The sequence below is a fragment of the Myotis nattereri genome, assembly GCF_964212035.1.
Source record: "Myotis nattereri genome assembly, chromosome: 1".
In the NCBI taxonomy this organism is placed as follows: Eukaryota; Metazoa; Chordata; class Mammalia; order Chiroptera; family Vespertilionidae; genus Myotis; species Myotis nattereri.
In genome coordinates, this window is record NC_138075.1 from 223515577 (window position 1) to 223538201 (window position 22625).

At 39.2% G+C, this 22625-nt stretch overlaps 2 protein-coding genes across 3 annotated transcripts in view; one reads left to right on the plus strand and one right to left on the minus strand.

Annotated features, from left to right (window-relative positions):
- FBXL5 (F-box and leucine rich repeat protein 5) overlaps positions 1-3012 on the plus strand; it is a 33112-nt gene extending 30100 nt beyond the window's left edge. For both annotated transcript variants that reach the window (XM_081101230.1, XM_081101231.1), the window contains exon 11: positions 2221-3012. In XM_081101230.1, the coding sequence (XP_080957356.1) occupies positions 2221-2297 (77 nt within the window). In that variant the 3' untranslated portion in view covers positions 2298-3012. The remainder of the gene's footprint in view (positions 1-2220) is intronic.
- Positions 3013-5474: 2462 nt separating this feature from the next.
- CC2D2A (coiled-coil and C2 domain containing 2A) overlaps positions 5475-22625 on the minus strand; it is a 78679-nt gene continuing 61528 nt past the window's right edge. The window contains exons 31-38 of the mRNA XM_081101255.1: positions 21457-21660; positions 15717-15806; positions 13825-13938; positions 12245-12379; positions 11359-11481; positions 10105-10163; positions 7719-7896; positions 5475-6170 (exon numbers count right to left, since the gene is read on the minus strand). Coding sequence (XP_080957381.1) covers positions 5982-6170; positions 7719-7896; positions 10105-10163; positions 11359-11481; positions 12245-12379; positions 13825-13938; positions 15717-15806; positions 21457-21660 — 1092 coding nt within the window. The 3' untranslated portion in view covers positions 5475-5981. The remainder of the gene's footprint in view (positions 6171-7718; positions 7897-10104; positions 10164-11358; positions 11482-12244; positions 12380-13824; positions 13939-15716; positions 15807-21456; positions 21661-22625) is intronic.

Genomic DNA, 22625 nt, shown 5'->3' on the forward strand with positions numbered 1-22625 from the left:
GAGAGAGAGAAACATCAATGAGAGAGAAACTTCAATTGGTTGTCTCCACCCCCCTTGCAGGTATCCAGCCTGCAACCCAGGCATGTGCCCTAACCAGGGATTGGGTCTTGAAGAAAGGCACTGGGTGATTGGTAGGCAGGGAAGTAACCAGACGAGGGTGAGGGTAGTGAAGCAAGGCAAGAAGGGGTGGTGGCATGGAGGGTTGGGTGTTGTTGAAAATAGAGAAGCTGAAAACGTATCAGCTTCTGGAAAACCAGGTCAAAGATTGACAGTGGGAGAAGGATTTCAAACTATAGGATTCCTTATCTGGGCATTTCTAATACCTGGTAATATGTACTAAGAAATTTGATTTTGGTTAAGATGACTAACCTTATGTCTTATTTTAAGGGAAACTAATCCTAACAAAAATGCTACTTTGTGAATTGTAAATATTTGACACATTCAGCTTCTCATTTTAAAAATAGAACAGATTTTAATTTTGGTTAAATGAAAATGGGCTTGTGGTAACTCAGTTTTATATTTGAAATAATTTTAGATTTTAAGAAATTTTAGATTTAGAAAAATTTAAACCTATGAATATGGACTAATATAATGAGCATTTGTGTATCACTGACTTCAACAATTATAAAACTGTGCCCAATATCTTTCATATACAATGGTATATTTTTATACCTGCTCCCCATGCCCCAGGCACTACATCCATTCTAAAGTTAAACATAAGTGAAAGTAAATGAAATGATAAACCGTTGCAGTTCCACATGTTTGTAAAGTTCATTACTTGTTTTTTTTTACTTAAAGATACTAGTACATTATCATTTCAATAGTGAAATATATGAACATTACTGGTATGCTTCATTGATTGTATATCCTAAGAAATTTGCCCTTTGTATTTTGTGTATGCCATTTCAGGGATACAGGGAAAAGTTAAATTCTGGGAAATAAGTGTGTGCTGCTTGTCCAGTTGCAAGTAGTTATTTTCTTAGGTTGGTATTAGCATACTGGCCATTCACAATAGGTTGTTGTTTTAAAAAACAAAACTAATTTAAAATATGTTTCTGGTTAAGCTAGTTGTCAATCCAGAGTACTGAAATATTTCAATTATAACCCTTTGACAAAGTCTATAATAAAATTACATTTCATGTACTTTTCCTATGATCCTTAAATAGCACAATTGCAAATATTTTTGGTTCTGATTGATGATTAAAGAACTGTTAACTACTCTTTATTTGTTCATAGTGCAGATATACTGAAAGGCTTCAATATAATTAAGACATGCTTTTCCACATTTTTCTGCCTTTATGAAACTGATTCATTCAAAGTAATTAACATTTGAATATGTGCCATGATACCTCTTTTTGATATTTCCTAATTCACAGCTATGTTTCCTAATGGTCTTTTTATCTAGTGTCTGGATAGCATAATGTGACTGTGATAAAATGTCAGCTATACCACAAGTGTTTCACTGTTCTTTGTAATTGAGTCACATTTTTTATGTGTTAATATGTTTATTTAGTTAACCACTCTTTATGTACTTAATTCTGGAAGATAATTTCACTTAACCCAATCATATGATTTATTTTGGCTGCAGATGTTAGATAAAAATATGACAAATATGTTAAGCCTATGTTTACACAGTTTTTAAAATTTTTGAATATAATCTTATATAATAAAGAGCTAATATGCTAATTAGACCAAACAGCAGAACGATTATCTGGATGACCTTCTGGCCCAGGTAGCCACGGCTGCGAGGGCGAGCCCCTTGCACAAATTTTGTACATTGAGCCTCTAGTGTTTATTATAATTGCTTAATATTAGATTCTCTAGCTGATCTGTTACAGATAAGGCTGTGTTTGCCTTTATTATATTTCCTGGAAGGATGTTCAGAGTATAAGAAAGCTGTTAAGCTAGCCTGTCAGCCTTGTCTGTGGGTTACTCTTTTTCTTCTTAGATTTTTATTTTGTAAGAATATTGACAAAATATTATTTTTCTTCTTTCCTTTAGCTTTTGGACCATGAAGGATACATTAATTAAAGTCAAACTATTGGCAATGTTTATGTCAGAATAAATTTTTATACACCTATTGTGAGATTTTACTTGTTATAAATGCATTGCTTGCTGGTAAAAAAAAAATCAATGTTTTAAGCTTTCTCATAAAAGCTAGATTATTTTTATGTGATCCCTAAGAAATTCCTCCTTTCACACTTTTCTGTTTTTATACAGGTCCTCATGCTGATACCGCCAGCGGATGCCAGAATTTGCAGTGTGGTTTTCGAGCCTGCTGCCGCTCTGGCGAATGACCCTTGACTTCTGACCTTTGTCTACTTCATTTAGCTGAGCAGGCTTCCTTTCATGCACTTTACTTGTAGCACATTTCTTGTGTTAACCATCCTTTTTGAGTGTGACTTGTTTTGGCCTCATCCTTACAGCCTCAGAAATCTTAAAATTTACCAGTGAATTGTACAGTGTTGTTTCTCTTGCAAATCATATTTTTGTTTTAGAAAGGGATTAGGTCTTTTCATGAGGATGAGAACAGTTTTATCAGATTTCTTTTAAATTGAATGCTTGGAAAATAATGTCACTAATGCCTTGCCATTCAAAGTATTTTTTAGATTATTTTGAGTTTCAAAGTCAGTGGGGGTTATTGGTTCTCTTTCTATATAAACACTGTACCAAGCTTTGCCGATCTTTCAGACATACACTTCTGAAGTTTTATTTTCAAAGACAGCACTTTTTGGAAACCAACCTGTTTTCCATAATGTTTCCTTTATTTGAACAATTCTTAGAAGGCCAATTCAGACATACCCACATATAAGTTTCTTAAGTTTATGGAATAAATTGGCTTCTTGGCAGTTGCTCAGTGAGCTAGCAAAGCACCAGTTTATTTGTATTTGCTTTCTTCAAAGAACCCCAGTTTCCACCACTGTTCCTAAATTGTCAAATTTGGGAGGGATTTTTAAAAATTCTACAATCATTTGAAGAAATGTATAAATAAAATCTACTTTGAGGACTTTACCAAGTGTCTTTTGTGTTTTGATTTCATTATAAACCTCAGTGCAGGTTTACTTGAAGGTAAAATAGGACTAAGTATTTTAGCTCTCATGAAATCCTGACCTTGATAAGCAGTTTTAGACAGATACCTAATTTTGTTGAGCTGAATCGGTGTTTTTATTTTTAATTAATTATGCAGTAGTCAAAATTTGAATTGCTATGTGAAAAGGTAACGGGAGTGGAGACCTGCAATTCAGAAAGGTGCATGCGGAGTCCATTTTATATATCTAATGCTGTATGAAATTCTACGTCAAGAAGAGAGGAGTAGGCGGCATGCCATCAAAATATGTGCAAAGCTATGAAAGAGGAAATAGTTTTGCAGTCCTGTTTGTGGTCCCAGGTATTGTTTTATTGGGGGATAGGAGGTGTAGGAGAGAAACAAACTGTAGGAAGACAGTTTCAGTTCAGGCTAAGAGAAAACTTTATCTTAGATAATGTTTTCTAAAGATGAAAGAAGAATCATTTGATGGGCATATAAATAAGGAGAATTCACACATGCTTGTAAATTTCACTAACATTTGAATTAAATACCTGAGGGAAGATCAGCTCTAAAGGGTGGATATCTAATCTAATTTTACCTTTCTTTCTTTAAGAGGTTTCTCATTTTGATTCTGTTCCTGCTAACAATTGCAAAATAAATGATGGGCCCACCTCTAGTTACTTGCTGGGCAGCTTAGTGTAAGGTGACCATCTTTTTGAGTTTGTAGCTCTTAAACTTAAGTAGTTATGTAGTACTGCTTATGCCTTGCTTTGTCCTTTAGTCTGGCCTAAGCTACTTCTTGATTCCCTTAGAGGACTTGAAATCTGAGCTTATTGAACAGTTACAGGGACCGAAGTTTTATTTTGTAAGGTTGACTTTTATAGTTACTATATTTTTATTTCTCTAAATGTTTAATAAAATTTATTTGAATAGTTGACATCAGGGACTATTTCAAGAAAACAGACTACAAGAATTTTTCTTCAGTAAGTGCCATCCAACCCTGTACTTGGACTTATCTGTAGTTATGTGAACTGCATGGTAAAATTACTCATCTATAACCATGCTCTGGGTCACCAAGATAGCACTAAAGTTTCTCTCCCGTATAAGCAGAAGACAGTATACTGTTTTTTTGGGGGGTGGGGGGTGGGGGGGAGAGAATTATGAGAAATAGTTAAAATCATGATTAAATGGTGTTGCAGGCCTTGGCTCTAATTGTTATCCTTTTAAATTAATTAATTTTAGCAGCTAATTTCCCCAGGGGTTCCAGGTAATTGAGGTGCCTCCCTTTTGCTTTGGCCTATGCTGCTTGATGTTAGCAAACCATTCAGTAGGACTTGGCAAGCTTGAACCAAACTGACTTCAAGTCAGCACTGGTCATGTGGGAACTGTTTTTCTACTATCCACCTTCCCTCCAATTGCATGGGGAGATAGCAGTCTGCATTTAATTTTTATACATTGTCACTGTTGCATAATTAACTTAAGGGGATGGTTAATAATGATACACTATATACACTTGGTTTAAATTTATCTTGGGTTTTATGAATGATTTCATGAACTATTGAAACTTCATTCTTAGAATACAATGTAAAGTACCTTGTGGTTTCTGACAAACATCAGGCTCAGTGCTGGGCAGTGCCCTAAGGACAATTGACCCTTGAGCATCTTGGGTTTCAACTGCAGGGGTCTACTTATACATGGATTGTTTTCAATAAATTCCTCTACTATGTTTGATCCCCATTTGGAGGTCTGTGGATTCCAATTGTTCATTGATGTACCCCATTTTGTATAGGGGACTTGAGCATTTGGACTTACGTATTTGTGGGGTAGTCCTCAAACCAATCCCCCAGGAATACCGAGAAACAACTAAGGTTTTTGGAAGTCAAGGGTTTTCTTACTCAGCTGTGAACACTCAGCACTACCAACAGGCAGTAAGAGAAGATATATTGTCTATTAATGAGGACTTTTCTTAACAATGAAAAACAATTAGGATAAAATCATACCCTTTTAAGAAATCATTGCAAGTCTTAATTTTTAAAACTACTTCCCTTTTGTTAAATATTTAAAAATATTCCTCTTTCTCCCATAAGATACTATATTACTTTATCCACTGGGTGTATGTGTGTGTGTGTATGTGCATGTGTCTAGTTGCTCAGTATTTCTGTAGGGTATGGTCTTACAACGTATTCAGCGTTAAAAAATAATATATTGCAATGTTGTTCCTCCTTCCATCAGAAAAGTTGTGTTGTTTTACTGGGTCTTAAAAGTATGATTGATAGTCTGTTGGACAGGCAAAGAAGGGCAAGTAGGAGGTGAGCAAGCACAAAAGCATGGTGGTCTGAAGCTCACAGTGTAAGGGGGGAACTGTGATATGTGCCATGCCAGCATGGCCAAGGGTGAACTTGAGGAGGGGTGGTGAAGGATTAAAGAAGACAGACAAAGAGAATATAGCTGGGGCTTGGCAGATCTCCCATGCCTGGATGGGGACACAGAAAAGATCCAGCTGGCGAGCTGAGGCTTTATTTTATAGTCAGAGATAAACAAGGTCAACATAGTTACAATGTTCTTGTGAGTTTCACTTATTTTGGCAGTACTTGCCGTATTTCCCACAGCCCATTAGCTACCTAGGAAGGATCTAGGGAGCGCTATAAGGTCAAGCTTAATTATGCTAGGAGAGCTCTTCCTTCTAAGCTGGGACTTGTTTGTGGCTCTGCCACAGGTCAATCCGAGGCTTAACTCTATAGCCACTCCCTACAGTGATAGTTACCGAATTTAGAGTCAAAGTGGCAGAGACAAGGCTGACTAATGAATAACACTTTTTGGGGGGTACAGTTTAAAATTTTTATTTCATTTGCAAATTATATTTTCTTCTGAGGTGATTGAACAATATCAGTTAAAAATATCCTCATATCCTAATTACAGTTTTACATGATATAAAAAGTATACAATTAAAAAATTACCTGTTACGTATAAGGGAGGCAACATAGATCCAAACAGACAAAACATTTTTGGGATATGGGTGGATATATACAGCTAAAGCAAATTCAACATTAGGAACATCAATATTATGCACTCCAGTGCTATACACAGCTTCAATTAAAGGCTTCAGTTCAGAATAGGGCATGTGAAGAGGAAATCCGGAGAACTGAAGGGAAAAAACAACAAGGTTTGTACACATTAGTGAAGTTTAAAGATTTTATTTTTTTCCCTCTTAATATGCAATTCTTAATATTCTTAATAAGTCTTCCTCTGGATCACAAAGTCATTTATTTCTGTCTTTCTGTTCAGCTATATATTAGCACCAGAGAAAACGGAGTGGGGCTAAATGTATTTTTTGTTGTGAGTTGCTAGCATGTTGACTTGGTATATAAGACACCTATTGGTCACCCTCTGCTGTTCCCTTCCCTCTTCCTGATATCCCCTGGTTTGCCCAGTAACCCATGCAATTCCAGAGCCCAGGTTAAGCTAATCGTTGCATTCCATCCCCCTGGCCACAGTGATTCTCTGAGGGGTCAATCAGTGACTCTCCACGTGAGTTTCAGGAAACTTGCCAGGAATACTGGCCCTCATACGCACTATCCTGCTTTGTCAATATGTGTGCATGTTGTCAATAGGTGTGAGCCCTGCCTGGAACTTTCCAACCAAGTGCTCCCATGAGAAAAGCCAGCTTGAGGATGATGCCATCACAGGGAGGAGGACTCTTCTACTTAAATAAGCCAATAACTTATTTTTATTGCCAAATGATGCTTGAAATAAGTTTTCTGTTACTTGAGAACATCTGGCTGAAAACCTGGCCTTAAAAGTTAAAGGATATGTTAAAGTCAGTGACTAAAATTAAACGTTCAGCTTCACCCTGTGTGTCCAGCAAGGCATACTGCCTCCATTTGAGACTGCTTGCTAGTTTTTCTTACTCAGCACTACCAACAGGCAGTAGAGAAGATATATTGTCTATTAATGAGGACTTTCATTAGCAATGAAAAACAATTAGGATAAAATCATACCGTTTTAAGAAACCTGATTGAGAGTGGTTGGTTTCACCTTTAATGCATAGTTGAGTCTAACATGAACTAGCTAGATGATTTCATTTTATTTTGCTGGCAATGTATTTTATGTTATTTTTATAGGATCATCTTATAAAATGGTATTTTTTATTTGAAAAGTATTCTGCTACTTAATGATAGATTACTGAGATTTGAACTATTAATGATATTTTTTAGTCTGTGCTTTGTAGAGCAATGTAGGATTTTTTTCTTTTTACTTTTCAATTCTAGTCTACATTTAATACCATTCTGTACCAGCTCCAGATGCACAGTAAAGTGGTCAGAAAATGCACCCCACAGTGGTCCCCCCACTCCCCCAAGCACCCACCTGGCCCCATGCCCATTTATCTCTACCTATGAACCAGGAGGTCACTGTTTGATTCCAGGCCAGGGCACATGCCCTGGTTGCAGTTGTGGTCCCAGTAGGGGGCATGCTGGAGGCAGCCATCAATGATTCTCATCATTAATGTTTGTATCTCTCTCTCCCTCTCCCTTTCTCCCTGAAATTAAAAAAAAAAAAAAATGTCCCACAGCTGTTTGTCCACTCATCTGATGGGCCATTGTAGGAATTTTGATGACAAAAACCTGTTAAGGAGCAATTTCCCATTTGAAACCGGGGAATCCACAGGCTCAGTTGAGAACTGTGTGCTTACCCTGTAGTCCCCCAGCTGTCTCAGCAGCTCTGCTCTGTGGTCCTCTTCTACTTCCTCCCCTCGGCTGCTTTCCAACAGAGGCAGGAAGTGGCGCAGCGTGGAGGTGCAGTACCTGTTCCACCGTGTCAGGTGCCGTGGCCTCCAGTCCATGACTTTTTCTTTTAGTATTTTTTCAATCCTGTTTATAAAACATAAACTTCATTTTTTTTTTTTTTTTTTTTTTTTGCTGATTTGACTTTTCCATTTTAGACAAAAATCCAGTTTGCACGCAGTGGGGATTCAGGTGGATTACATAATCACATTTTTGTAGGTGGAGTTGTTCGCTAGGAGTAGTTGGTGCCTAATAGGGGCTAATCCCTGAGGATTCAGAAATTAAAACCAGTGATCCTTGACCTTACGGATTGTATATGGTTGGGATGGGGAGTAGACTTTGGGATGATATTCTTAAGGGCCATAACAGATGCTTGAACTGGAATGCAAAAAAGGGAGCACTGAATAAAGGGGACAGCTAAATTCAGTACAGTCAGCGAAAGATTTTTCATGCAGTGTTCTATCACTTCGTTCATTGGTAACGTATGTACAAACAACTTAGACCTAGGCATAAGGGGTGGGGTTTATGCTGAGAGCTTCAAGTAGGCTGTGTATGCCCCATATTGATTGCTTCCCAGTGCCTTCAAGTCATGAGGTTTATTTTTCTAAATTGCCTTAAAACTGCCTTTAAAATACCCATCATCATTGCAACTTAAGTTTTGATACCCTTTTTATAGTTTACTAGAGGCCCGGTGCATGAAATTCGTGCATGGGGTGGGGTCCCTTCAGCCCGACCTGCACCCTCTCCAATCCGGGACCCCTCGGGGGATGTCCGGATGACTGGCAGTTGGACATCCCTCTTGCAATCTGGGATCACTGGCCCCTAACTGCTCACCTGCCTGCCTGATAACCCCTAACCACTCTGCCTGCCTGCCTGATAACCCCTAACCACTCTGCCTGCTTGCCTGATCGCCCCTAACCTCTCTGCCTGACTGCCTGACCACACCTAACCGCCTCTGCCTGCCAGCCTGGCTGCCCCTAACTGCCCTCCCCTGCTGCCCTGATCGCCCCTAACCACCTCTGCCTCGGCCCCCGCCACCATGGCTTTGTCCGGAAGGATGTCCAGATGGATGTCTGATCTAATTAGTATATTACCCTTTTATTAGTATAGATGTGATGGATATTGGGTTCAAAGGATGTGAAGCTTAAACACAGAATGAAAGAAAATAGCTACCACTTGTTAATCCCTTATTCACTAGATACTGTGCTAGTGCATTTTATACATTTTTATGTACTCCTAACAATAACCCTATGAGGGAGGGCAATACTGTCACAATTTTACCTATGAGGGATCAGTGAGATAGGATAAAGGAGGATGATGGCAGGGAAGCTGGGATTTGAGTTGAGGCCTCGCCAGTTCTAAAGTCCCTTGTGCTCCCCTAACCAGACACAGGTGTGAGGACCCCGCCGGCTTCCTGCTGCTCAGAACTCTGGGATCCCTTTCTATTTTGGCACAAAACACGACCTCTGGGTTGGGTTTCAAGATGGTCTGAGCAAGAACTGCCTTGTACTTCTCATCAGTCCTGCAGAAACAGATGGTGGGAGGCTAATCTGCAGTACCCTGAAGCTATTAGAAGAGATAAGGAACTTCTTGGCACTTAGCTGTTCTATGTGGGGATCCCAAACAAGACTTCATCTAAATTTGAACTTGAGAGTGAATTGGTGTTTTCTAGTAGTAATACCTGAAACCAGGCCACGTTTAGTCTTGTGTGATTTGACATGCTGCTGCTCAGAGCTTGATACATAGAAAGGGCACACAGGCTTTGAAGTCAGAACATCTGGCAGATCTCTAGCCCCCTGAACACTTAACAGCATGTGGACCTCTCTGAGCCTCAGTTTCCACATTTGTGAAACTGAGAGAGTATGTTCTATTTTGCATGATTATAAGGATTACAGGGACTCAAATAGGTTCTTACAGGCCATGATTTAGGTTTATAAACTGGTTGAAGTTCAGTAAGCCACTAATTGGATAAAAGAGGCATGTAAGCTGGGGATTATGATCTGTCTGAACAAGACCCATAACGACATGATGTTGAACTCTAATCTGAGGCTGAATTTTGGAGGACTGCCTAGCGTCCCGGAGTTTACTTCTATTTGTCCCACACCATGTTGATGCTAAAGCCTCCTTTGAGCCAGGGGATTTAGAGATCACATCTGTACTTGGGGTCTATAAACAGGGATTACAATGTAATTGCCCAAATTATTTCACATGGCCCCAGGCTGAGAATCGTCTAGTTTGGGATTACACGCCCAGGGACAGAGTGCATGTGCATGTGCATGTACGGCACCACGTGACCTGTCCTGTAGCTCAGCTGCGGCCGCCTTGTCTGTGCGCTGGTAAACAAGCTCTTCCGGCTGTAAAAGATGAAGTTCAGAAATTCTAGAAATCTTGTACACCTAATTTGAATACTCCATATCCTTTTCTAACTCCTTTTTTTAAAAAATTATGAAATCTTAGACAATCAGATAGAGCATAACCGATGCCAATGTATGCATGGCCCATCTTAAGTAAAGCATCACCAATAAATGATCGTTCATCCTCAGTTTCTTTTCTCTCTCATCACAGAAGTAACCATGACTTGAAATTTGTCTTCCAACACTTTCATTCCACATACTTAAAGTACCTACTGTGTGTCAGGCACTTTTGTAGGTGATGGGCATATAGCTATGAATAAACATTTCTGTCCCCACGATATTTATATAGTAGAGATAGGCAAGTTAATAAAATGTGTGCATGATTTTACTACAGACATACAGATCCCTAAATTATATATTGTATTGTTTTGCATGGCTTTTAAACTATGTGATAATTTTATGCTGTGAGTATGCAACTTGCTTCTTCTCTCTTAACATAATATTTAGTAATAATAGCAAACACACATTTTTAGAATGCTTACTAAAATTAATATTGATTCATTTGTGTAACAATGATAAACTATTCCATTGTGTACCATAATTTATCCTTATGCTGTTCCAATTCTTAGGCTATTGCAAACATTGCTTCTATGAAAAGTCTTGTGTATGTCACTTGGTACACATGGGAGAATTTCTCAAGGCAGGGTTTATTAAATCCTTTTTTTAAAAGGTTTGATCACAGTAAAAATACATTTGATGTTATATACTCAGTATACACATACATACCTAGCTCTCAAACAAAAGTGGTGGTAAACAATTCTCATGCTTACTACTTGCAATCTATTACCAGGACCGTTCTTCATTAACTTTGTGAGTGGATCATGCTATGAAATTAATTTAGTGCATTGACAAAAGAATATTAAAAATTACATAGAATAACTTTTGTGATACTCTCTTATGTCACAAGCCTCCTTACATCAAAATGTTTTCTTTCACATAAGTGTATACTGGTTCATGACATGATGGTATATATCTTATTTTGAGTTGGGCTCAACTAAGTTTGTAAAACAAATATTTTAGAAAAAAATATCTAGGAGTCGAATTAAGGGTCAAAAAGTATCTGGCTACCCAGTATAGTGACTTCAAATTTTTCACTTTCTTTGTCTACATTTGATTGTTATTAAAAGAATTATACCTGAACACTGGAAAGGCCAGGGTATGGAAGACTTCTTGAAAAGAAAGATTTCCATAGCTTGGGCTTGGTGACATCAAAATTTACCCTTAGTGGGGAATCATATCGTTGAATATTAAACCAAATCTGAAAAAGGCAAGATCACCATTAATACATGCACACACGCACACGCACACACACACAATGTATGTGTGCATGTATGTACAGAGAGGTAGATTCCTGCTTTATACAGTACCCTCCAAAATTAAATGGCTCTCAAACTGGGCGCAGCCAGAATCACCTGATAGTACCTGAAAATCTCTCTTAAAAAAAGAAAGAAACTCAATTTTCTCAGATGATAAACCAAAGCACTAAGAGTTAGGCATTGTGAATTCTGTTTTGGAAGAATAAACAGAAAAGAGCTGGGACACAAACTTGGCTCTTCTGAATCGAATCCTATATTACTCCTTTAACATTCTGCTTCTTTGCAGGTCAGGTGACTAATTCAACCAAAGCTTTTATTTAAGACAGTTGTGTAACTGTGCTTGACACTGCATTTCTTTAAATGGTATATATGTAGTCCTGGCTGGGTGGTTCAATTAGTTGTAGCAACATCCTGTACACTGAAAGGTTATGGGTTCGATTTCCAATTGGAGTGCTTATGGGAGGCAACTGGTCGATGTTTCTCTCTCTCTCTCTCTCTTTCTCTCTCTCTCTCTCTCTCTCTCTCTCTCTCTCTCTCCCACTCCCTCTCTCTCTAAAATCAATAAACATCCTCAGGTGAGGATTAAAAAAAGGTAAATGTGTATGTTTATATAAATTTAGATACATAATATTTAATAAGTAGGTCAATTAAAAAAATAAAGCAACAGTCAGCCAAATGTGTTTAAGAAGAGATGTTAATACTTACATTATCAGGACCTATTAAACAGCCCACACTTTTTAGGGGACAGAATGTATCAAATTGTCCATAAAAATGTCCACTGCAGGGGTTCCATATTAAGTAGTGGCTTTGCTCCCGAGTTAGCACATAGGCAGTTGGGCCCTAAAGGAAAACAGCTGTTAAAAGAGTGCACTAATTATGCAATTAAGGTCGAGAGTACTTCCTACAAATAATTTATTATATCTAAAATCCATGGCTAATGGTAAAAATTAGTTTGAAGTTCTAGGTTTCACTGGATTTAAGAAATAAGATGGATGCATATTTTTGCAGAATTCTTGCACCTGTTACTAGTGCAATGTTGTGAACAAATAGAGTATTAGTTGTGTTGCTCAACCAGTATAGCTTCAGATTGGCTGAATAACCAGTATTCGTGGAAATAAGCACTCACGGCATTTTTCCTTTTAGTCAGTAAGATTGCCTTTCAAGTATTTAGAAGGCTGATCATTCTGAATACTACTTCTCTTTCTAATACATTAAGTAACATTAGATACACATTTATAATTATATAAATACAAAAAGGTAATTTGACAAGTATGAAACTTTTAACAGTGACTACACTGAAGAAGGTGTGGGGTTGGGGTTGGAGCCTGGAATACATCTCTATTACTGAATTTTGTTTTACAATGAGCATCTATTCATTTTTAGCTCATGTATGGTTTCCTTTCACGCTCACAGTTTCCTTATACAGCTCAGAGTTGTGAAGTGACTTGCTGAGAGCCACACAGCCAGGAGGAGTGCAAAGCCTCGAAGCCAGGCCCTGCGACTTCCCAGCCCGGGGCCAGGCTATCTTATCTGGAAGATACTGACGGGGAATGAATGATTAGGATTCAGACAGGATGCTACCTGCCCAGCAGCAACCTGTGCTACCGAATTCCTAAAGGACCCCCAAGACCTCAGAGCTTCTTTTTGAAACATGTTTTGGATAAACTGCTTTAGTCCCTGTGAATTTCCTAAACTCGTACCCAGAATTACCCCAATGTGCTCTGAGGGTAGGGATATTTGCATTGGGCCGGGGAAACAAATTGTAATCACGAAGTCTCCAGTCTAATAAAAACAACAACAACATCAAAATATAGCTGCTCACGTTCTTTGCTCCTGTGGTCCCTGCCTTGCTCCCTTTGCCTGTGGGTAGTAGCAGATGCCTGTAGAAGCAGCAAGAGTGGAAGGAGAGGTCTCTAACCTGGCCACACGCTGATCCCCTTTCCTCTCAGCATGGGTAACACCGGGTCACCAGGGGAGTCAGAATTCTTAGTAACAAGGGCAGGAGAGGCTCATACTCAAAGGGCAGAGCTTGGTGGGGCTTTGCGTGGGAAAGGATGCAGATTTGCCAAAAAAATCTGAAGTCTTGTGTAGGGCCTGGTACTCGGTACGGCTGAAAACCATTTTGTGTCTTATCACGGGTCCTCTCTGCCTATTAGGGAATTTCTGGGCCACTTTCCTTACAACTCAAAAGACAGTGATGAGAATCAGCCCTGTTTATGATCTGGAACATAGCAACCCTGTTAGACAACGCCACGCCTCTGTTAGAGCCAGCCCACCGGTCTTACCTCGGGAATGGCATTGCCCATCATGAGCCAGGCCTTTTTCCCCAGGGAGAGAAAATAGTTGCATAGTAATACTGCATGTTCTTCTTCATCTCCTGCCAGGAGATCCAGGAATTGCTGACAAAAAGAAAAAAAAAAATCATGTTGCCTTGACTGCTTTATTCTGGATCGGCTGTGCAGGGTTTTAAAACATCATTGTTAAAATGAGTGCTTTGCAGTATATGACCTGTTTTTTAAAATCTATTCTCAAATTTTGGTATCATGTTTAAATTCATTTTTTTGAAAAAAGCACTTTTCGCAGGCAGGGTGCTTTCTCAGACATTGATGACATGAATTTCTAGAACCAATTAGCATTATGGGGCGAGGGAGACAAATCTCAAGGTTTTCCATTTCATTTTGAATTCATATGTGACAACTCACTGTGTACCAAACACTTTTTAAAAATATATACATTTTTATTGACTTCAGAGAGGAAGGGAGAGAGAGATAGAAACATCAATGATGAGAGAGAATCACTCCTCATCATTGGCTGCCTCCTGCACACCCCCCACTTGGGGATCGAGCCCGCAAGCTGGGCATGTGCCCTTGACCGGAATCGAACCTGGGACCCCTCAGTCCGCAGGCCGACACTCTATCCACTGAGCCAAACCAGCTAGGGCCCAAACACTCTTTTTTAAAGCCTGTTTTTTAGAGCAGTTCTAGGTTCACAGCGAAGTCAGAAGGAAGATACAGAAATTCCCCATATGACCCCTGACCCCCCACATGCACAGTCTCCCCATCATCATCCCCCCAGCGGAGAGGTACATTTGTTACAACTGATGATCCTGCATTGAAACATCATAATCACCCAGAGTCCATCGTTTACTTGAGGGTTCACGCTTGGTGTTGTACAGTCTGTGGGTTTGGACAAATGTATAATGACATGCATCCGCACTATAATGCCGCACAGAGCATTTTCGCTCCCTATAAATCCTCTGTGCTCCACTAACTCATATGTGTCTCCCCATCTGCCCCCAGAGAGTTTTAAACACATTGTATTTAATCCCAGAGCAAACCTTTGAGGGGAAGTGGAGACAGAGAGAGGTGAGGTAATACCTAGGAGGTGGGAAAGCAGTCTGGCTCTGGGGCACATGGACTAGTTTCTGCATATCTTCGTATAGACGCCTCCAGATTGTGGAAATTTTTTTCTCTCAAGTTGTCAGCATTATGTTGCCAAAATGTATTGGGGAACAAAAAATTTTAAGTGCACTTCAATTTCTTTGGCTTAGAGCTATCCTTCAAAGGGCGTTGCATAATATAGTTTACTTTTATGCAAATACAACCCTAAATGTAGAAACAGAATGAATACCAGCGGTACATGTTTGTTTACCCTCCAGAAGATCCCGTTGGAAGTTAGTGGCACACAGACTGTAAGCTTCTGAGAGCAGACGCCACGCTTCTTTTGCTTGTAGCCAGAGCTTAGTACAGTGTCTGATACCTGGTAGGTGGCCCAGAAATGCATGCTGAACGAAGAATGACATGGCATGCCTTAAGAAGCCCACAAGTGAAGGAATATACAATTCCAAATGTAACAGAGGCTGTAGCTGTTATTTTTAATGAATAAAACTGGGATGTTGATAAGGCAATACTTGGAGGATAAATCAGAGTTAAGGCATCTGAAGTGTTTGTTTTTTTTTAAAATTTCTTTGTTCAAATAAAAAAAAAGTGAATTTTTGATCTTTGGGCAGATTAATCCAGAAAGAAAAACTACTTCAGAATTCAGCCCATCCTGGAAACAGGCGACAGTCGATTTTGACAATGACTAATGAGTGTGGCAATGGAAAGACATGCAAGGCATTTAGCCAATACTCGGAGAAGTCAGCTCCAACCGTAAGCTGTGAGGAAGAAGGACTTACATCAGACGTGCTCCACAGGTCACAGATGCCCGCGAACGAAACAGCGTCTGGCAGGAAGGGAATCAGTGACACGTACCGAGCCACCAGTTCCTGTTTAAACAAAACTGGCTTTAAAAAATTATTTCTATCAAATAAAAGGCCGGATCCTGTGCCTCATTGCCTGCAAGAAAGTTTCATATATCACAAACGCTTGTGTGTACAAAGCGCAATGAATGCTCATGCTCGCCGAGGGCTTCCCCTCTCCAGACATCCTATGAAGAAGGTCCTTGCTATTATCCATTTGTTACAGATGAAGAAACTGGCCCCTCTGTCTCTTTGAAATGTCGTTGTCATCCCCCCCTCGCCCTCCCCCCTGCTCCCCCCACCACATTCTTCCTTACTCTCTGCTAAAAAGAGGCTTTCCGAGATCATCTTGTATTTTTCTAGCTCAGTCCTGAAAGCAGCCATTTCTCCTTTAAAAGGGCAATAGCATTTAGAAACCAAGGTCAGAGCACCTTTGTTGTAACTCAGATTCATGTAATTTCTAAGAAGGTTGAGCATCTTTTCATATGGCCTCTCATGTTTTCACTTCTGCATATTTCTGTTGTTGTTTTGTTAATCCTCACCCGGGATATTTGTCCATTGATTTTTAGAGAGAGCGGAAAAGGAGAGAGACAGAGAGAAATATTGATGTGAGAGAGACACACATCAATTGGTTGCCTCCCACATGCACCCTGACCAGGGCTGGGGATCAAGCCCCAACTGGTAGGTGTCTTTGACTGGAATCGAACCCGGGACCCTTCAGTCCACAGGCTGACACTCTATCCACTGAGCCAAACCAGCTAGGGTCACTTCTGCATATTTTTAATTGATTTGTAGGTTTGTTTGTTTTTAACATATTCTATCTACTATTCATTTGTCTGTTATACATGTTGCAAATATCCCCTCCTGATCTGTGACTTGTCCTTTCAGTTTTTTATGGTGCCTTTTCATAAACTCAAGTTCTCAGTTTTAATGTGGTCAAATTCATCATTCTTTTTATAGTTTGTACTTTTCTGTCTTGTTGAAGAAAAACTTACTATCTCAGATCAGAAAGATGAAAATGCTCCTCATATTTGAGTCCTCAATCTATCTGCAACTGAATGACGTGAAGCAGGAATCTGTTTTTATTTTTTCATATGAAAAATCAGTGATCCTGGTACAATCGATGTAACAGTCCGTTTTTTTCTTTATTCCTCTCCAATGGAAAGCTTGGTCACGTATCTGGTGTGAGTGGGTCATATTTGAGTGGATCTAGTCTGGAGTTTTTATTCTCTCTTAATTTTCTCTTTGTTCTAGGTGTGTCAATACCATTTCCCCTCAATCACTCTGGTCTCATCAGCAGTCTAGATGTGCGGGATCACAAATCTTTCTTGTCTTTTTCCTCTTAAAAACATAAGTTTATTTTGTCATTACATTCATTTAAATGAAGTTGCAAATCTTCCCACTGAGTTCTTACTCTGCAGGGTTGTCTTGGCTATTTTGACACTTTGCACTCCGTAGAAATATTAGAATCAGCATATCAAGTCCCACTAAAAACTGGAAATCTATTTTAACAGTTTATGTCTTTTAACTGGAAAGTTAATCCCTTAGCTTTGATTGTGATTATTGGCAAATATTTAGACTATTTTTTTTACTACCTTATTCTGTGCTTTTTATTTCTTACACTTTTTCTATATATTTCCTCTCCCCACTCTCTTTACCCTATTTCATTATTTTTTTTTCCTGCTGCTATTTTGGAAGTTATAGTATTCACTTTTCTTATTCTTTTAAGTGGTTAACATGGAAATATCAACATGAAAGTTTCACTTGAATTCAAAAATTAATAAACATATTTGTCCTCATCTTGGAATATATAAGGGTGTTACTTTTGTGATAGCTTGGATGGTCCTGGAGAGTATTATGCTAAGTGAAATAAACCAGTCAGAGAAAGACAAGCACAATATGATCTCACTTATATGTTGAATCTAATGAACAAAATACACTGACGAACAAAATAGAACCAGAGGCATGAATACATGAAACAGACTGATAGCAGCTGTGAGAGGGGAGGGGCATTGGGGGGCTGTGTGAAAAAGCTCAAAGCATTAAGAAAACAAAAAACAAAAAATAGACAACAAACAGTAACATGATGGCTAGAGGGAAAGAGAGGTAGAAGAGGGTAAAGGGGGGATAAATTAAAAAAATAAAATATTTTTATCAATCCTGTCCTGACATATATGCATTATTTTCAGGACTTTTGTTCTATCCTGATATTTCACCCACATTGCTATTATGATTGCTATGAAAACAATGTCTTTTTAAAAATTTTCCTTTTTTTTTCTTACCCAGCATTATATGGTTCATCTAGAATTTCTGAGAACCTTTGTTCTCTTTGAAGTATATATTTTAAGGAATTCCCTAAGTGAGGGTTTTTTGGCTGTAAATTCTCCCAATGTTTGTGTGAAAGATAGTTTCACTGGCTATAAATTACTAGAGGTGCGGTGCACGAAATTTGTGCACTGGGAGAAGGGGGTCCCTCAGCCCGGCCTGCACCCTCTCATAGTCTGGGTGCCCTCAGGGGATATCCGACTGACAGCTTAGGCCTGCTCCCTGCAGGGCATCCTTAGCACTGCCGCGGAGGCAGGAGAGGCTCCTGCCACCACCACTGTGCTTGCCAGCCATGAGCCTGGCTCAGGGCTTCTGGCTGAGAGGTGCACTGACCACCAGGGGGCAGCTCCTGGGTTGAGCGTCTGCCCCCCTGGTGGTCAGTGCACATCATAGCGATCGGTCGTTCTGCCATTCAGTCAATTTGCATATTAGCCTTTTATTATATAAGATTAGTTTGATGGCTATTTTTTCAGTTGTTTTGAAGATATTATTCCTGTTCTGGTTTTCATTTGTGCCTCTCAGAAGTCTATTGGTCTAACCACTTTCTTTTGTAGATTATCTTTTCTCTTGAGCTGCTTTTAAGGTCTTCCTTGTCTGTGTAGTTCCCTCTGATATGACTAGATTTTCATCTCTTTTTACTTATCTTACTCAGGATTCATTGGGCTTCCTGAATTAGATTGTTGTCTTTCATCAAATCTTAAAAATTTTCAGCTCTTTTTCTTTGAATATTGCTTTTTTCCTTTTATACATAATTTGGTTCTCCTTCCTCTGCCATCTATGTCTCCTAACCTTTATATTTTCCATTTTAAAAAATCTCTGTGCTATATACCAAATAATTTCTTTGCATGTGTACTCTAATTCACTAATTCTCTCTGTATTTAGTTGTATGTTTCTTAACTCTATATTTAACTCCACTTACTGTTGTATTTAACCTGTTTAATTTCTAATGTTTACTATACAGTCTTATTTCTACAAGTGTACTTTTAACATCTGACTGCCAATTTTGATAGTCTATTGTTCTTTACAAAAATATTTTTTTAATATATTTTATTGATTTTTTTTTTTACAGAGAGGAAGGAAGAGGGATAGAGAGTTAGAAACATCAGTGAGCAAGAAACATCAATCAGCTAATCAGCTACCTCCTGCATACCCCCTACTGGGGATGTGCCCACAACCAAGGTACATGGCTTTGACTGGAATCGAACCTGGGACCCTTCACTCTGCAGGCCAACGCTCTATCCACTGAGCCAATCAGTTAGGGCTACAAAAATATTTGTGTTGATTTTTAGAGAAAGAGGAAGAGAGAGGGAGAGAGAGAGGGAAAAAAAACCCCAAATCATCAATGTGAGAATGTAACATTGATTGGCTGCCTCCTTCATGTCCCCTACTGGGGATCGAGCCCACAAGAGGGGCATGTGTCCCAACTGGGAATCGAACTGGCAACCTTTCAGTGCACAGGATGCCACCCAACCAATTGAGCCACACCTGCCAGGGCAATAGTCTATAGTTCTTTTGTTATGTATTCAATCCCCTAGACTTCTGAAACTTATTAAACATACCCATTTTATATTCTGAATCTGATCATTACAATCTCTTCAGTGCTTATGGCCCGATTCTACAGTCTGTTTCTGTTAACTCTTCCCTTCCTCATGGTGACTTATTTCTCCACTGAGGCTCTTTTATATGTTCATGTTGCTTGGAACTTTTTCTGTGGAATTTTTTTGAGGCTGAGCTTAAAGGGTGTTTTTCTAGAAGGATTTGTGTTGCTTCTGACAGATCTAGGGGTACTACCAACAGGGTGTACTTTCCTTTAAATTTTCAGTTGGGGTTTTTCTGGGTCTTACTGGTTGTGTAAATTCCAGCACTGAATGTGAATAAATACAGCTTTGTGATTAGGAATTCCTAGGGGGAGACGTTCCTTGTTTTCTCTTCTGTCCAGAGTCAAGGCTGAGTCAGACAGGCTTCCTCCTGCAGGGCAGGGTCGCTCCTAGTTCACATTGGTGTCACCTATCAAGGGTTCTAATTGTAGGGAGCCTCTCCTTCAGCCTTAGGCCTGCTCACCCCTCCCCTCTCCCCCCAACAGCCTTGTGGCCCATGAAAACCCAGCTCTAGGCACCGGGAATTATTTGATGCCCTCAGGGCAAACACTATTTCAAGCCCTCACCCTTGTGGAATCTTGCTCTCCTGCTGTTTCCTGTCTCTTCCTATTTCAGCTATGATTTTAAAAACGTTTTCAATATTTAATTCCTCACTCTTAAATGTTCTATGCTGGGAGAAGTTTTCTTCCTACTCTACTATACTAGAGACAACAGAAATCCCTTTATAGTTTTCAATAAAAGTCGATTAATAAAAAAAGTCAATGAAATGTGGAATACAAAGGTTTTTTTGTCTATTTATATCTGCAAATAGATATCTCATTATCCTGTTCCTAAATGACTATATTACTAAATTACTAATTAATACTTATTAGCAGAAATTAGTCCCAACACTATCCCCTCCCTAAAGACAGTCAGGGTTCCAGGGGTCACTGAAGAGCCTGCTGACCACCCGGGCTCTGTCCCTGGGAGCTGTGCTGAGTGGCCGTGAGCGGAGGAAGGCAGGTGCATTTTCAGCGGGCCACTCTGGACGTGCTTGGTGTTGATGGCACATGTGCTGTATGTACTCAAATACTGGAAGGCATTTTTGCTTAATTGGAATTCAGGGATGCTTGTAACGTTAGGTATAACACTGTCTTGGTACAGTGGGAAGTGCCAGGGTTCTGAAGTCAGGGCCTGGGTTCAGATGCTATGAAAGCACCAAGAATACATGATGCAGACATTTATGGAAGACACTAAAAGTGTAGAGCATCTCCCAAATATCCATTTCCCAGCACCAGTATCGTGTCAGGGATACAGTAAGCACTTAATATGTGTTGAAAGAAAGAACCAAAAGTTATTATCCTCTCTGGAACCTTCAAACTTTTCTAAAGAACACAAGCCTCATGGTCATAGAAATGTTTTAATCACTAATGATCTTAATTTAGTTACTTTCTTTAAAAAATTTTTTTTATTGATTTTTTTTAGAGAGGAAGGGAGAGGGAGAGAGAAAAACATCAATGGGAGAGAGAAGCATTGACGGTCTGCCTCCCACACATACTGACACCTAGGATCACGCCCACAACCTGGGCATGTGCCCTGACTGGGAATCAAACCTGTGACCTTTCAGTGCACAGGACAATGCCCAACTAAGGAGCCACACCAGCCAGGGCTATCGTTACTTTCTTAACTACTATGAAATATGATAGTTAAGATGGTAATATATTGAAACTTTAGCCCACTTTTAGCCCCGGTTTGATTGGTCATGACATACTTACTGCGGTGGCCTGTGGGTCGTTGGGATAAGCATCAAGAAGCTCCTGAGGAGGGTTTAAAGGCCTGAGATAACGAGTAACAAAAACCGTCTTCCCACTGATGTCAATCACTGTGGTCAGGCACTGCCGATTTGGGAACTTTAAGGCGCATTCAGCGTGAAACTTCTCTGTTGCTTGGAGCAATTTCTCATCTTCCTGAGAATCAAACTTCAAAGAGAAAGACTCCATGGAGTTTGCATATGATTACAGGAGACGCAGTAGAACTTGCTCAGATCTCACAGTCAGCCCAAACTAAATGTGAGCTCCAGGAATTACGATTCAGTGATCCCTTCCAACACCACCATGCCCTGTGTCCCTGACGCTTCATAATCTTCAAATTAGAAGGATTCATTAAATACTTAAAACATACTTAACAGGATTGAAAGGAAGTAGTTCACAGACAAGCAGCCCTATGCGATTAATAAAACAACTTCAACAATGTAAACGATGAGTTACTAATTATGATTGATGAGACCAAGCAATAGTTTGGTGTGTATTTTGATGTCGGTTTTAGAGGCAAGAAAGGCTCAGAAGTCTAAAATCTCAAATGTAAAGCTTAAGCAACTTATATTAAATGGACAACAAATTTACAGATGTATATGGATGTACTAAAAAGTTTCAAATCCATAACCAATATAATAACAGTATGTTCTCAAGGAAAAGGGAGCAGAACTGGAAACATCACATGTATAGTAGTTATTTTAGTGGTTCTCTGATCCAAGATGAGTTACCATTTCCAAGACTTGAGAATAACTCAAAGCAAATGAAACAGAACAAATTTCAATTGTCTTTTCCCCTCAAGCCATTGCTAAAAATATAGCATAAAAAGCAGCTCTTTAAATGTTTTCATAAAAAATGTGTTGCTCAGTCTAAAAATACATGCATTGTTACTTACAGTTCAAAGAATTTCGAGTCAAACTCAAATACAGTTTTACTAGGGAAATTAATTTTTAAGTTCAATTTAGATTCTAGGCAGTGTTTGAAGCTTTTTATTTTGTTTTTATGGTTTTCTTTTTTGAGGATGAAAATGCATCCAGCTTTCCCCCTCATTTGCTGCTATTCCCCTCATCTCTCTTTATATTATTTTTTTAGCATTTAAAAATCACAGTTATAGGATCTGTTTATTTACTCTG